Here is a 12,619-nt window from a genome sequence, read left to right as displayed (position 1 = left end):
ACACTGGTGACACCAAATATTATTGATCCCGCTCCTTCACTCTCTCTCCTCTCCTTTACTATTTCCTTATTTCAGGTTTTTCACCTCTTATCTAGACTCATCTGAACTGTTGCATCAGCCTCTGAACTGTTGGCCTGAAATCTCTTCCCTCTTTACAATGACTTTACATTTATTTTGGCTACCAGGGCCATGTTTCTAAACCCAGACATATCATTTCTTGCTTAAACCTCTTCAGTAGTTTATCAGTGCCTACAACAGTGGGTCTCAACACTGGCTGAACATTAGAACCATAGAGATTAAATCAGATTCACTGGGGTGGGGCCCAGGAACGAGTATTTTTATTCTAATACCAGCTAATTCCAATATGCAGCTAGTGTTAAGAACCACTTGTTTACTATCTTAATGGAAAATAAAAATTTAGAAGTACAATGCTACATGTAATTTTTTAGAACAGGGTAAGCATATGTCCAATAATTTCAAAATATTGAATAAGTTTGAATGTGGAAGACGATAGCTCTCACAAAGGCTGATAGCAATTTACTTTGAAAAATACTCTAAGCTCTAGACAAGCATGGAAAAACCTTAAAAGTAAGGGAAGAAATAAAAGAGAAGTACAAGTATTTATGACGAGATGAACATGTATAAATAAAAAGATTTAATGGTGAAAATGAGTAAAAGATGACAAGATCTTAAAATATTTCAGAACTACAGAATAGATACCAAGGAGTGAGCAAAGAACTGCAAGTAAGGGCAGTGAGTAAAGATATAGTTTGAGTAATGGGCTGCAAAGATTGACTATAAAAGCAGAAGCAACTGGGCCACTAGCTGAAAAGAATATAGGCAGAAAGTTCCGGTTCCTATTCTATTTTTGCCTTTCATGGGCAGCAGTATATTCTTAGATAAGCTAATACTTAATCTCACTACACTTTGCCTGTAAACTAGGGATAAAACCCATTTCATAGTGTAACTGGGAGAATTTAGTGAGATAAATACATATATGAATGCATCAAGCCCATGATAATCCTCAAAAAATATTTGTTGAATGTTTCTCTGAAAGGTACTATGGAATGAAATCCAAAGGCAAAAACAAAATACAACTTTTAAAAAACATACAAAACACATTCTCAGAAGACCAAAAAAAAACTCTGGTCTATTGTTGTTCCAGTAAGGTGTGCAACAGAACTTTGAGATTTCTCCAGTTTCCACATGGCAAAATTTGATGTTAGCTCAGCTCCAAGATGGTAATCCATAAAAAGAATCATTCCAAAACAAATAATGCTATGCCTGCATTTAAAAGTACACACAGTGGGTCTTAATTACCATCACACTGAAATTAACAGTATATTAATTACCATTGCATTACAACGTTTCAGTAAACAAATGGCTCCTTACTCTCTGGTCACTCCCAAATCAGCCTATTAACATTAATGATTGCACTTTCCTGAGCTATTTTAGCACAGAAAATCAAAAGCACCTCGGGTGGCAGGTACATATTTTTATAAACATAATTTTGAAAGGTCAGCTGCTATTTATCCCAGGGTGAAATTCAGGGGTGGGGAGAGGTTGTGGACTAGTTCTGTTAGCAAAGAATGTCCTCCACACTCTGATGCTGCATTTCAGTTGCTACTCCATTAAACTAAGCAGACTCTTGAACAACATCTTACAAGTCCTAAGTTAGGAAACGGGTATTTTGATGTTTTCTAAATATCCTAGATTTGATGAAACTGAGCTGTCTATTATCTTTAAAACTAACACTCTTTATTTTACTGGATTTATTATATCTCATCAGAGTTCACTGCTTTCTTTTCCTTGATTCAGGAGCTGGACTGGTGCCTACACTTATGCCCATTAGCCATGAATAGGGTTGTTCTGTGCTTCTCAAATGACATTTTTGAGGTGGACAGCCGCAGAGAGACACAGAATAGGATTACCTAAAAAGTAGTAATAAATAAAAAATAACAAGATTCCTTAAAAAAAAAAAAAAAAGGTATGGGAAAAAGGAGGTTAAATACACTCACACTTGAGTGAAAAAAAAAAGGTGCCTGAGGTAGCATGATTGTGTTTCCAGCTGCAAAGCCTAAGGAAAGAGAGAACAATACTGTCTGCGTGATCCCCTGATCCCCTCGAGGGAGAGGAAACTAAGTGGCAGAAAAGAGCACTGGCCTGGAAGGTAAAGAGTCCTGGGCTCTGTTCCCAACTCTGCCATTCACTAACAGTGTGGCCTTGGGATGTTCATTATCATCTCTGGGGTCTGATGTTCTTAACGTATATAATGAGGGTGATGCACCAGATGAGGATTTCTAAGTCCTTGCTAGCTCGAAATATCGGCTAGCTCTAAAACAGCTGCTTTCTACCTTTTTTCCAGCACTGGTGGCAGTGACACTAAAGTCCCTGAACCCTGTGTGGAAACCCCTGCAGGGTAGAGCAGGGATGCAATCTGAGTAAGCACAGCCCCAGCACTTTGCACTCTGCTCCTCCATCCTCCGCACCCACTGGAAAATCACCAGCTCCCGTGACCTCTGACTGAGAGATGCCACTTATTACAGTAGACACAGCAGGCAGCAGGAGCCTAGTATGGGTCGAAGGAGGAAGAAGCAGGGAGAAACCAGCCTCCTTCTAGGAAGAACTAAAAGATTTCAGAACTGGAAGCACTGTAGATATCATCTAGCAAAACCTCTAATTTTATACAAAAGAACACCAAGTCCCTGAAAGGAAACTGAATGGCACAAAAATAACCATCAGGTTTGTGTGACTGGGTTGGATGAATACTCAGGACTTGACCCCATGACCATTGCTCTGCTCACCATCCCATCGAGATCATAGTTCACGGATATTTTGGTCAAATGACCTGGCTTTCTGAAATGGGCTAGTCAAAGACATAGAGTTTCAATTATTCCTTAATTTTGATCACAGTTTTCATGCAAACCAAAAAAAAAAAAAAAAAAAAGGTCAAGGGGTACCAAATACCACTTAACTGTATGGGGAAAAATAACCTGCTTCAATGGTATCCTAGGACTTCCAGATGTAAGCAATTCAAGAGGGATTATTTATTTATTTACAGATATAAATAAATAAATAACAAGTTCCCTCTTTAAACTAACTCCCCGTCATCCCCTCGGATCATGAGTTCAGGTTCTGAGGCTCTGTGAGTTTCTTACCATCCCAATGCAGAACAGGATAAAAAGCAGCAGCCACGGTATGTCTGTGCAACAACGGTCCTCCAGTGGCTTCCATTCTCGTTTGGAGCTCTAATTGAAAACACAAAGAGAGTGGTAAATGTGAATTTTAGTTAAAGTTAGGAAGGTGCAAACATGCCATCGATACCTAGATCCCTTCTTTTCCTGACAAATTCCTATTGACCCTTTCAGTTCAATAGGAACCTCAAATATTTGTCACCTTTCTGTGAATTTTACCCTAACACCCACCTCTCTTCCTGGCCAGGATTGATTCCAATGCTGTTTTGGTACCTCTATTAGAGCAGTTAGCATGCTGAATTATTATTGATTGAGCTGTGCCCCTAGCAGAGCATGAACTTTGCAAAGGAAGAGGCCACTTCTCATTTCCCAGCGTCCAACATGATGCTTGAGGGTTCATGGTATATACTTAGTAAGGGCTTTTTTAAATTAATAAACAAACAAATTCTTCCAACATCAATCTTGGTGGTAGCTTTTTCTTTGTATGTCCAGAGGCTAGACTTAAAAATGTAGAACGTGCTTTCTACATGTTCTCATCTAGGAAGGAAGCTCTTTAATTATGAATTCCTATTGAGGGGTAGACTCTTCTAAGTCTAATAAAATTCAGGAACAAAAAACTAAATTAAAACACTTTTACAGACAGATCTGGGCAACTCCTAAACCACCATCCACAGATTTTCATTCTGTTTTTAGAAAGTGTAAAGAGTTTTTAGATCAAACACAAAGATTCCCTAACTAAAAAGCTAAAGGCATTCTAAAAGTTAACTTGCAAAGTATTGATTGGAATTGAATGCATTTTTTTTTCATACAGCGATAGTCTTAGGTTCTCAAATCAGCTCACAAATTCCCTTTAACCAGAATGTAACTGAAATAACACTCTTGAGCTTTCTAATGAACAAAAATCCCTGAGTCTCACACCTTTTCCTGGAAACAGTAAGCAGAGAAGGGAGAGAGAAGGTAGCCTTGGGAAACTTATGGGAAAAGTTCCTGCAAAAAGAAGGCCAGGGCCTCCAGTGGCTTCCATGACAAGGTCCAGGAAGCTATCCGGAGAAGGCCTGTCAGTAGGAAAGGACAGCAGCACAAGGTGTGGTAAGAAGATAAGAGAGCCCTCTAGTATAATTAGTACGTAGAGTTCAAGAGTGGGGACCCAGTTCTTAATCAGGTTTGCTTAGCTTTCTCTCCTTCTAAACCAGTTTTTAACTTTGACAACCTGATGAAAGCTACAGATTCTTTTCTTAGGAGATAAGCATAACTAAGTTGCATAATTTTCTTAAAAGTTTAGGGAATTCAGACCCCAGGTTATGAAACCCAACTTTAAAATACCTGCCTATGGACACTGAGGGCAAAGCGCTGGAGCTACAAACACTCCTTCCTGACCCCTAAATGCTAACCAGACAAATGCCTTTCCCTTCCTCAGTGTCTTATACACTGTTAGGTTTTCACAAACAACAACAAAAACCACCACCCTCGATAGCTTGTTCCCAGACACCCACACAAGAAAACAAAAGAGCACTAGTTAGTCATGGAGAAAAACCTCACGCCAAGGCTCTAACTAGCATTAAAAACCAAGAGCGAGTAGGCAGTGTTTTCCAGAGGAATATAACACTATGGCAACTGGATAAAGGACTCTGTCCTCTCCTTGGCTCTGTCATTAGTTAGCTACATGACTTTAGATAAAACGCTTCATCTCCCTGGGTGGCAGGAAGAAGTGAGATTAAATCTCTTAGGTTCCTTCCAACTCTAAAAATCTATGGTCAGGAATGCAGTTTTGTGAAAATTTGTGCAATGACAAAAAAACTGCAAAAATAATTTGACATTATTCCCTGTGTTATTCAAATAAGAATGCACGCATTGTGGTCTGTGTTTTGGAAGACAGTTGTTCATAGTATGAATAAAGAATGTTTCTTTGTATTAAATAATTTCAAGCTTGAATAATACCCATTATAGTAAAATTACTTACAAACACAGAACTTGGACACATCTTTGAAATTCATTACATTTACTCTAAGGTGATTTCCAGAGCAATGGCTACTTTGAAATACTATATTTGTTTATCTTAACAAACAGTATGTATTAGGGGAAGGCAGCGGAGGGGGGTGCGGACAAGTCTCAGACTGATTGAGCATTTTCTTTATCCACAACTATTTTCTTCGTATTTTTACTTCAGACCAACATTCAGCTTTTAATGCTTAAATTTTTACCTATAACATAAAGAAGGTAGAATTTCATTTTGACCAGAAAAACACAAAGATTCAATATCTCAACAGTCAACTTAACTGTGGGCCACTTCTGGGCCAAATACATAGAAAACCTTTCACTGGGGATGAGAAATGGAGAAGGGGTAGGGGTTACATTTATAAAACATAGAGTACAACACGGAGTAGAAGAATACAAAAAAAGGAGGTAGTCACCTCACTCAGATAAAGAAAGGCTTCTCCAGGAGGGGCAGCTTACCTCATAGGCTATTCTGAGGATTAAATGTGAGCATCTGTCACACAGTAAGCACTAATTCTTGGTTATAATTCTTATTTGTCAATACTCACTTTTCAGTTAACCTTCTCGCTATTGTAAAAATATCCCTTTACCAGGTGGACCTTTCCACTAAAAGGACAGAAGGAATATTAAATTCACCTTTTCCCCTTCTATTACTAAAATTCTGACTTAATGGTGGCATCTTTCATTTTAGCTACTGTTTTTAATGCTTTCAGTTATTGATTACTATTAAGTAGGCACTATACCCAAAGCTTTATACACATTACTTTCAAAATAGCTCTCTGATGTATGTATCATCCCTATTTCACAGCTAAGGAAACTCAGGCTCAAAAGTTAAGTAATCAGGGGCTTCCCTGGTGGCGCAGTGGTTGAGAGTCTGCCTGCTAATGCAGGGGACACGGGTTCAAGCCCTGGTCTGGAAAGATCCCACATGCCGCGGAGCAACTAGGCCCGTGAGCCACAACTACTGAGCCTGCGCGTCTGGAGCCTGTGCTCCGCAACAAGAGAGGCCGCGATAGCGAGAGACCTGTGCACCGCGATGAAGAGTGGCCCCCGCTTGCCACAACTAGAGAAAGCCCTCACACAGAAACGAAGACCCAACACAGCCAAAAATAAATAAATAAATTTTAAAAAGCAAAAAAAAAAAAAAAGTTAAGTAATCAGACCAAGGTTCCACAACTGTGCAACCAGGATTTGAACCCAGGTCTGTGGCCACAAAACCAAATCTGATGAAAATATCATTCATTTTGCACTAGTCAGTAAAGAGCAAAAACACCTCCATTAGTTTTTCCTCACACAGCAAAATTTGGGAGCCAACCCAATAATTTAAAATCCTATAGGCACAGCGAAAAAGAGAGATGTTTTATGAGCCATGAAATTTTTCAAGCAAGTCAGGAAACCCAACAGTTGAAAGAATTTAATGATTCTTTAACAGACTTAACCAAGTGGTAACTGGATTTAATGCTGTCTGTTTCTTCCAATTAAAATCCACATAGACTTAGCAAAAGTAAAATGTTTTGCAAAAGCACTTTTTAAATGTGATTTTTATCCCTTTCTCAAATTCTACATGAGGTTAATAAAGGCTGTCAATCAATGTTAGGTCCCTTTCCATTCACAGAATCTTACAATTCAGGAACTAAATAGGACCAAGGTAATCATACAGTCTATGCCTTTAAGTGACCTAGGGAAAGGAAAGGAAGGGACTTGCCTGACTTGCCCAAGATCAATTGTTTTGATCTTCAAAACAATTCTGTTAGTTGTTATTATATATTCCCAGTTTTGCTGCTCTGTAAAAGAGAAAACCAAGGTTCAAAGAAAATAAGTGGAAAATTCATTACTGAAACCTGAGTCCTCAAACTCTAGCAGAGAGATGGAAACTATAAGAAAGAGTTAAGAAAATGCTAAAAATAAAAAACCATGGTAGGGCTTCCCTGGTGGCGCAGTGGTTGAGAGTCCGCCTGCTGATGCAGGGGACGCGGGTTCGTGCCCCGGTCCGGGAGGATCCCACATGCTGCGGAGCGGCTGGGCCCGTGAGCCATGGCCGCTGAGCCTGCGCGTCCGGAGCCTGTGCTCCGCAACGGGAGAGGCCACGGCATTGGGAGGCCCGTGTACCGCAAAAAAAAAAAAAAAAAAAAAAACCATGGTAACAGAGATGAAGAATGCCTTTGTCTGGCTCATCAGTAGACTAGACACTGCCAAGGAAAGAATCAATAAATTCAAGGACAGGTCAATAGAAATTACCCAAAGTGAAACACAAAGAAAAAGAGAATGAAAATTAACCCAGAACGGAACATCCAAGAACTACAGGATAATAGCAAACGGTCTAACATATGTGTAATTGGAATCCCAAAAGAAGATTAAAGGGAGCATAGGGAATGAATAAAGAAATAATGACTGAGAATTTTCCAAAAACAACAAAAGAAATCAAAGCACAGATCCAAGAAGCTAAGAGAATCCCAAGCAGAATAAATACAACACACACATGCCTGCATACACACACACAAACACATCCTACACAAACTATATCCAAAATGTTGAAAACCAAGTATAAAGACATAATCTTGATGGCAGCAAGAGGGAGGAAAAGGCACACTATAATCAGAGAAGCAACGATGACGCAAACTTCTTATCAGAAACTATGCAAAGCAAAAAACCATGGAATGACATCTTTAAATTACTGAAAGAATTAAAAAGAAAAGCAAAAACATTATTAACTCAGAATTCTATACCCAGAGAAAATGTCTCTCAGAAATGAAGACTTTTTCAATGAAAACCTAAGAGAATTTATCAGCAGCAAACCCGAAGTACAAAAAATGTTAATGCTCTTCAGGCCGAAAGAATATGATACGACACAAACTTGGATATACACAAAGAAATAAAGACTTGTAAAATGAAGTTTTGAAATTTTCCATAATAAAGTATTTTAAAAATAAGCGTGTGAATATATGTGTATAACAACATTCTCATTACAGTCTTCTTGCACACTCTACAAGATCAATAACCTAGAAAGCAGAATTACAATTTTTAATGTTAGTATTAGACCATAAAAAATAAATCTAAGTCAGACACAGCTGATGTATGCCTTATGTTTGTATTATATTCATATCCTTAAAGTTAGGGAGGAACAATATTTAACATCTTCACATTCCTTCCTACATTTTCTACATCATAGATTTAAAAAATTTTTTTTTCCATAGTATCTTACAGAAGTCATAGTACAGGCAACTATATATATCCTAGACTTCACATTCACTATGAACCCTAATAGCTAAAACCAAGACCTTCTGGTGAATTTGATACGAAAGAGGTGTGTATTTTTTTAGGAAATAAACCTATAAAACGTTTTGTCTTAAATTTCCATGTTGGGAATTCCCAGGTGGTGCAGTGGTTGGGAATCGGCCTGCCAATGCAAGGGACACGGGTTTGGTCCCTGGTCCGGGAGGATCCCACATGCCACGGAGCACCTGAGCCTGTGAGCCACAACTGCTGAGCCTGCGCTCTGGAGCCCGCGAGCCACGGCTGCTGAGCCCACATGCCACAACTACAGAAGGCCGGGCGCCTAGAGCCCGCGCTCCGCAACGGGGGTGGACACTGCAATGGGAGGCCCACGCACCGCAGCAAAGAGCAGCCCCGCTCACCGCAGCTGGAGAAAGCCAGCGCGCAGCGGCCAGGAGCCAACGCAGCCAAAAATAAAATAATAAATAAATTAATTAATTAAATAAAATAAAATTTCCATGTTGTTCCTAATGAAGACACAGTTGTTGAGTAACTGTTTTTTTAGATAATAGTCACACACAAAGATTTTGACAAGTGATATGTTACAATCAGTTAGTCAAATCAGGCATCACTGGAGGGCATCAGCAGTAATAGGGCTGGCAGTGTGGGCCAAGCCAGGGAACAAATCAGGTAGGAAAAGGTCTGGCAGATGTGAATCTAGTTCACAGAAGTAGGCAGGGCTGGCTGGATCAGGAAGATATAAAAGGATCAGAGAGGCAACAGCAACAATCCAGAGTTAAGACAGAAAGAGTCAGCTAGGTCTCAAATACGGAAACAAGTAGGGTCCAAAATCCAGGAAGTCAGAAGATCTAGGCAATACCTAATGGCAAAGATTAAATGCTCCCTGCCCTCTTTCTATGCTCTGCATACTGTCTGTATGACTCTCTCCTAATTAAGACAGATGTACAAAGATTCCCAAAAGATTCTTATCGTAATCTAGTAACAGTATTACCTAATGCTATGAGTCTTTCCTTGATACACCAGATTTTTGTAAACATGGTTTGAAAATAATGAAAAATGTGCTTAAAAAAAATGGTACTGTCAGTTATACTAAGAAGTTACTTAATTTGTCAGGTAATACTCTTAAGCATTCTGTTGGTTTTTCAAATAAATACTGAGCACCACACAAAGAACCTGAGATCCAAAGCCATGTACAATAGCCCCTACCCTTACAGAGCTCTAGTTTAGCAAGACAGGCAAACTAAGGACTGATAATGTGAGTGATGCCAAAATAGAGATGTGTAAAAAGTACTGCAGGAATAGAGATAGGGAACCATTAAGCAAACATTTGCAAGATTTATTGAAATTACCTCATAAACTTCTGAAGCAAACACTAAAAAATGATCCTCTGTTGTCTAAAATAGAATGTGTTTTTGTGCCCAAAACATACTAAAAATTCTCGCTACCTATGATGGGGAAATATTGACTGCCAAATAAGAATTATTCCACTCAGAAATGTTTAGTAGTAAACAAACAGAACATTAAGTTGGTTTAAAAAAACAAAAATCAGCCATTTTCCTCACTTTGTACCCATTAGATTTCTCTGTACTACATTTTATGGCTGCTCCAGTTAGAAAGGAGCCTTTCAGTTTTGGAAAAGAGAAAACGTATCTTCCTTTGTTTTCTGGAACAATTAGTGCAGGGCTATACTTAACTAAGCTACTAGAATAATATTTTCATGTTGATGTCATTGGTGAGGTTCCTACTAATACTGAGTTAAGTACTATCTTGTCGCATACATCCAGAGTTGCTACAAATTGGAATTTCTGATGGGCTAAAGAACTACAGGCTCCCTGTCATTTACCTAGTACAACTGTCTTTACCTAGTACCCTGTCCAGCGGCTCTACTTTAGTTTTCATTTCCCAGCTACTCCGTGGCACAACTAGAAAGCCTCTAAAGCAGTCACTGAATGCATCTCCAAGGTCACTGCTACAGACATTTGTGATCTAAGTAAGTACATATGTCGCAAGCACTGGGCTATCTGTGAGGACGTCATTTTGTTCATGCCCATCTGTTTTACACAAAAACCTCCAATATTCATACACTCCAAATCTTCAAAGCTCCCTCCAAGGACATAGTGGTTCATTAAATTCCCCAAAATGCTTTTATTTGTGCAGAGTAGTAACAAAAGAATAAAAGAGCTAATGTGTATCATTTTTGCCACACTCCTGAATAGAGTGAGCAGACCTGATGAAGTTGGGTAGCAGTAAAACATGGAGGCTTTCAACTTTCTGTTCATAGCACCTGAAACTAAAATCTTGTAATAGGATTTTGAAAGACGTTGCCTGTCCTTGGGAAAGCTCTCTCAAGGATTTGGAGTGCATAACTCCTTACAGTTGCCACAAGTAGCCCATTTCATTCGCTAAGCTTGGCGATGGCAATTCATACTTGCAAGGTAAAAATAAGAGCTGTGATTTTAACAGGCAGTTAAAGGTAATAAGATACATTGAGTGGAAAGATACAGGCATCTGTGTCCAACTGCTTCTCTTAGTTCATGAACTTTATGCTAAATCACAAACATTCATCTATTTAAGGAAAAAGGGGGAAATGGCAACTAGAGCTGCTCTGAGTTATGTATTTACACAGTGACAGAAAGATCATGGGAGATATGTTGCCTATGACTTCATTCTTTCCCTGAATGCCCTAAAAAAAAGTAACTGTGGGTCTGTTAGAGTTGTCCTTCTTCCATCAGACTTCTCAGGGGCTGTCTTTCTTGCACACAAGCACATGACAATTACTGGGCAGAGGCCACGTTCCTCCTGTCCTGCAACATAGCTAATAGCATCTTTTACCTCCATGACCAATGAAACATGATCAAAGTTATACAGATAAGCCTTATCTGTAATCCTCTAATAGTATTTCTAACGTGCCTTTCTTCTGAATCATTTGTAAGCAATGTTTTTAATTTAAAATTACTATTTGGTTTTATTCTAATTATACAGTTTTCATGGGCTTCATTCCCCCCCATCACATCCTACAAGTGTCAGAACATCTTCAGTACTTGGTGACACCAAGGGCAGACTGAAAGGACCAGAATTGTACTTTGCACCTCCAACCTGCTACAGTACAGCCAGTTTCCATATAGCTAACGGATTTACTGACTTTTCTTGCTATACTGTAACCCTTTCTTTTAAAGCAGGAATTCATAGGTACTCAAAACAGGACTGTCATTCCAATCTTGCTTCCTTTCCTTGATGGAATGGCTAAGAACTGACTTATGAAGACAATGATGACTTATGGAGAAGAAACATGAAGACTACACTGATCATATACATAGCTAAGAGGTGAGTGGAAATGAGTAAGTTTATGTCTTAAATCAAAATTAGATCTCATCTTTGCCAATGAAGAGTTTTTAGTCCATAGCAGTTGTGCACAGAAATAAATATATGTTCAGTTCTGTGGCAGTGCCTAAGAACTCTCAAGGGAACAAATACTTATCACAGTTAAATAATTTACAAAAATATAGATTACATTCCTTTCGTGTTCCTATAACACACTGTGTACACACCACCATCACCGTAATTATTATTTCACATTATAATTATTTGCTTCCCCAGTAGATTACGAACTTTTTGAGGGTAAGGATAATGTTTCTATTTTTTGTTTAAATCAGGGATCAGTAAGTACTTAATATTCTTCAAGTGAAAGCCTATTCCACATGGAAGTAGAATCTTACCCTAAGTGGCTGAACATATAATGGCCATTCTTCCTACCTTACTGCCTACTTCAGGCAGGGACTTGTTGGGTTTTATTCACTGCTATATCCCCAGTAGATGAACAGCGTCTAGCCCATAATAGGCTCTCAGCAAATTTATTTAATGGATGAATGAACAAGGTGAGGTCTTTTACCATTCAAGTAGCATAATGTTAGAGCAAACATCCTCACTGCCTCTCCTGCATGAGACCATTTCCTTAAAAAGCATTCTATTGCATCACAGTCTGCCTCCTTTTCCCACAGATATTGTAAAGTATAACATTTCCCAAAGATGTTGGTCAGTAGGTTCTGTAAGAAAAATAAATTCCAGATTTAACTACGTTTTGGAAATGCTAGTTAATGAAATCTAGTCTTTTGAGCAGGACTTCTCTGAGACCTTACTGTGAGACTCTCCAAAATGTATCTGGTCACACAGTGACTGGGAGACGTGAATACAGACAG

The 12,619-nt window shown here is 38.9% G+C and overlaps 1 protein-coding gene across 7 annotated transcripts in view; it reads right to left on the bottom strand.

Moving 5' to 3' along the window:
• SLC44A1 (solute carrier family 44 member 1) overlaps window positions 1–12,619 on the bottom strand; it is a 221,834-nt gene that overhangs the window by 167,077 nt on the left and 42,138 nt on the right. For all 7 annotated transcript variants that reach the window (XR_002179165.3, XR_012332617.1, XM_019948952.3 and 4 more), the window contains exon 2: window positions 3,159–3,248. Coding sequence is in view for 5 of the 7 variants with exons in the window: in XM_019948952.3 (XP_019804511.1) it covers window positions 3,159–3,248 (90 nt within the window). In the remaining 2 variants the exon portion in view is untranslated. The remainder of the gene's footprint in view (window positions 1–3,158; window positions 3,249–12,619) is intronic.

This window comes from Tursiops truncatus, chromosome 6, assembly GCF_011762595.2.
Source record: "Tursiops truncatus isolate mTurTru1 chromosome 6, mTurTru1.mat.Y, whole genome shotgun sequence".
NCBI classification, from domain to species: Eukaryota; Metazoa; Chordata; class Mammalia; order Artiodactyla; family Delphinidae; genus Tursiops; species Tursiops truncatus.
The sequence above is the reverse complement of the archived record's forward strand: the minus strand, read 5'-3'. Positions and strand labels throughout refer to the sequence as shown.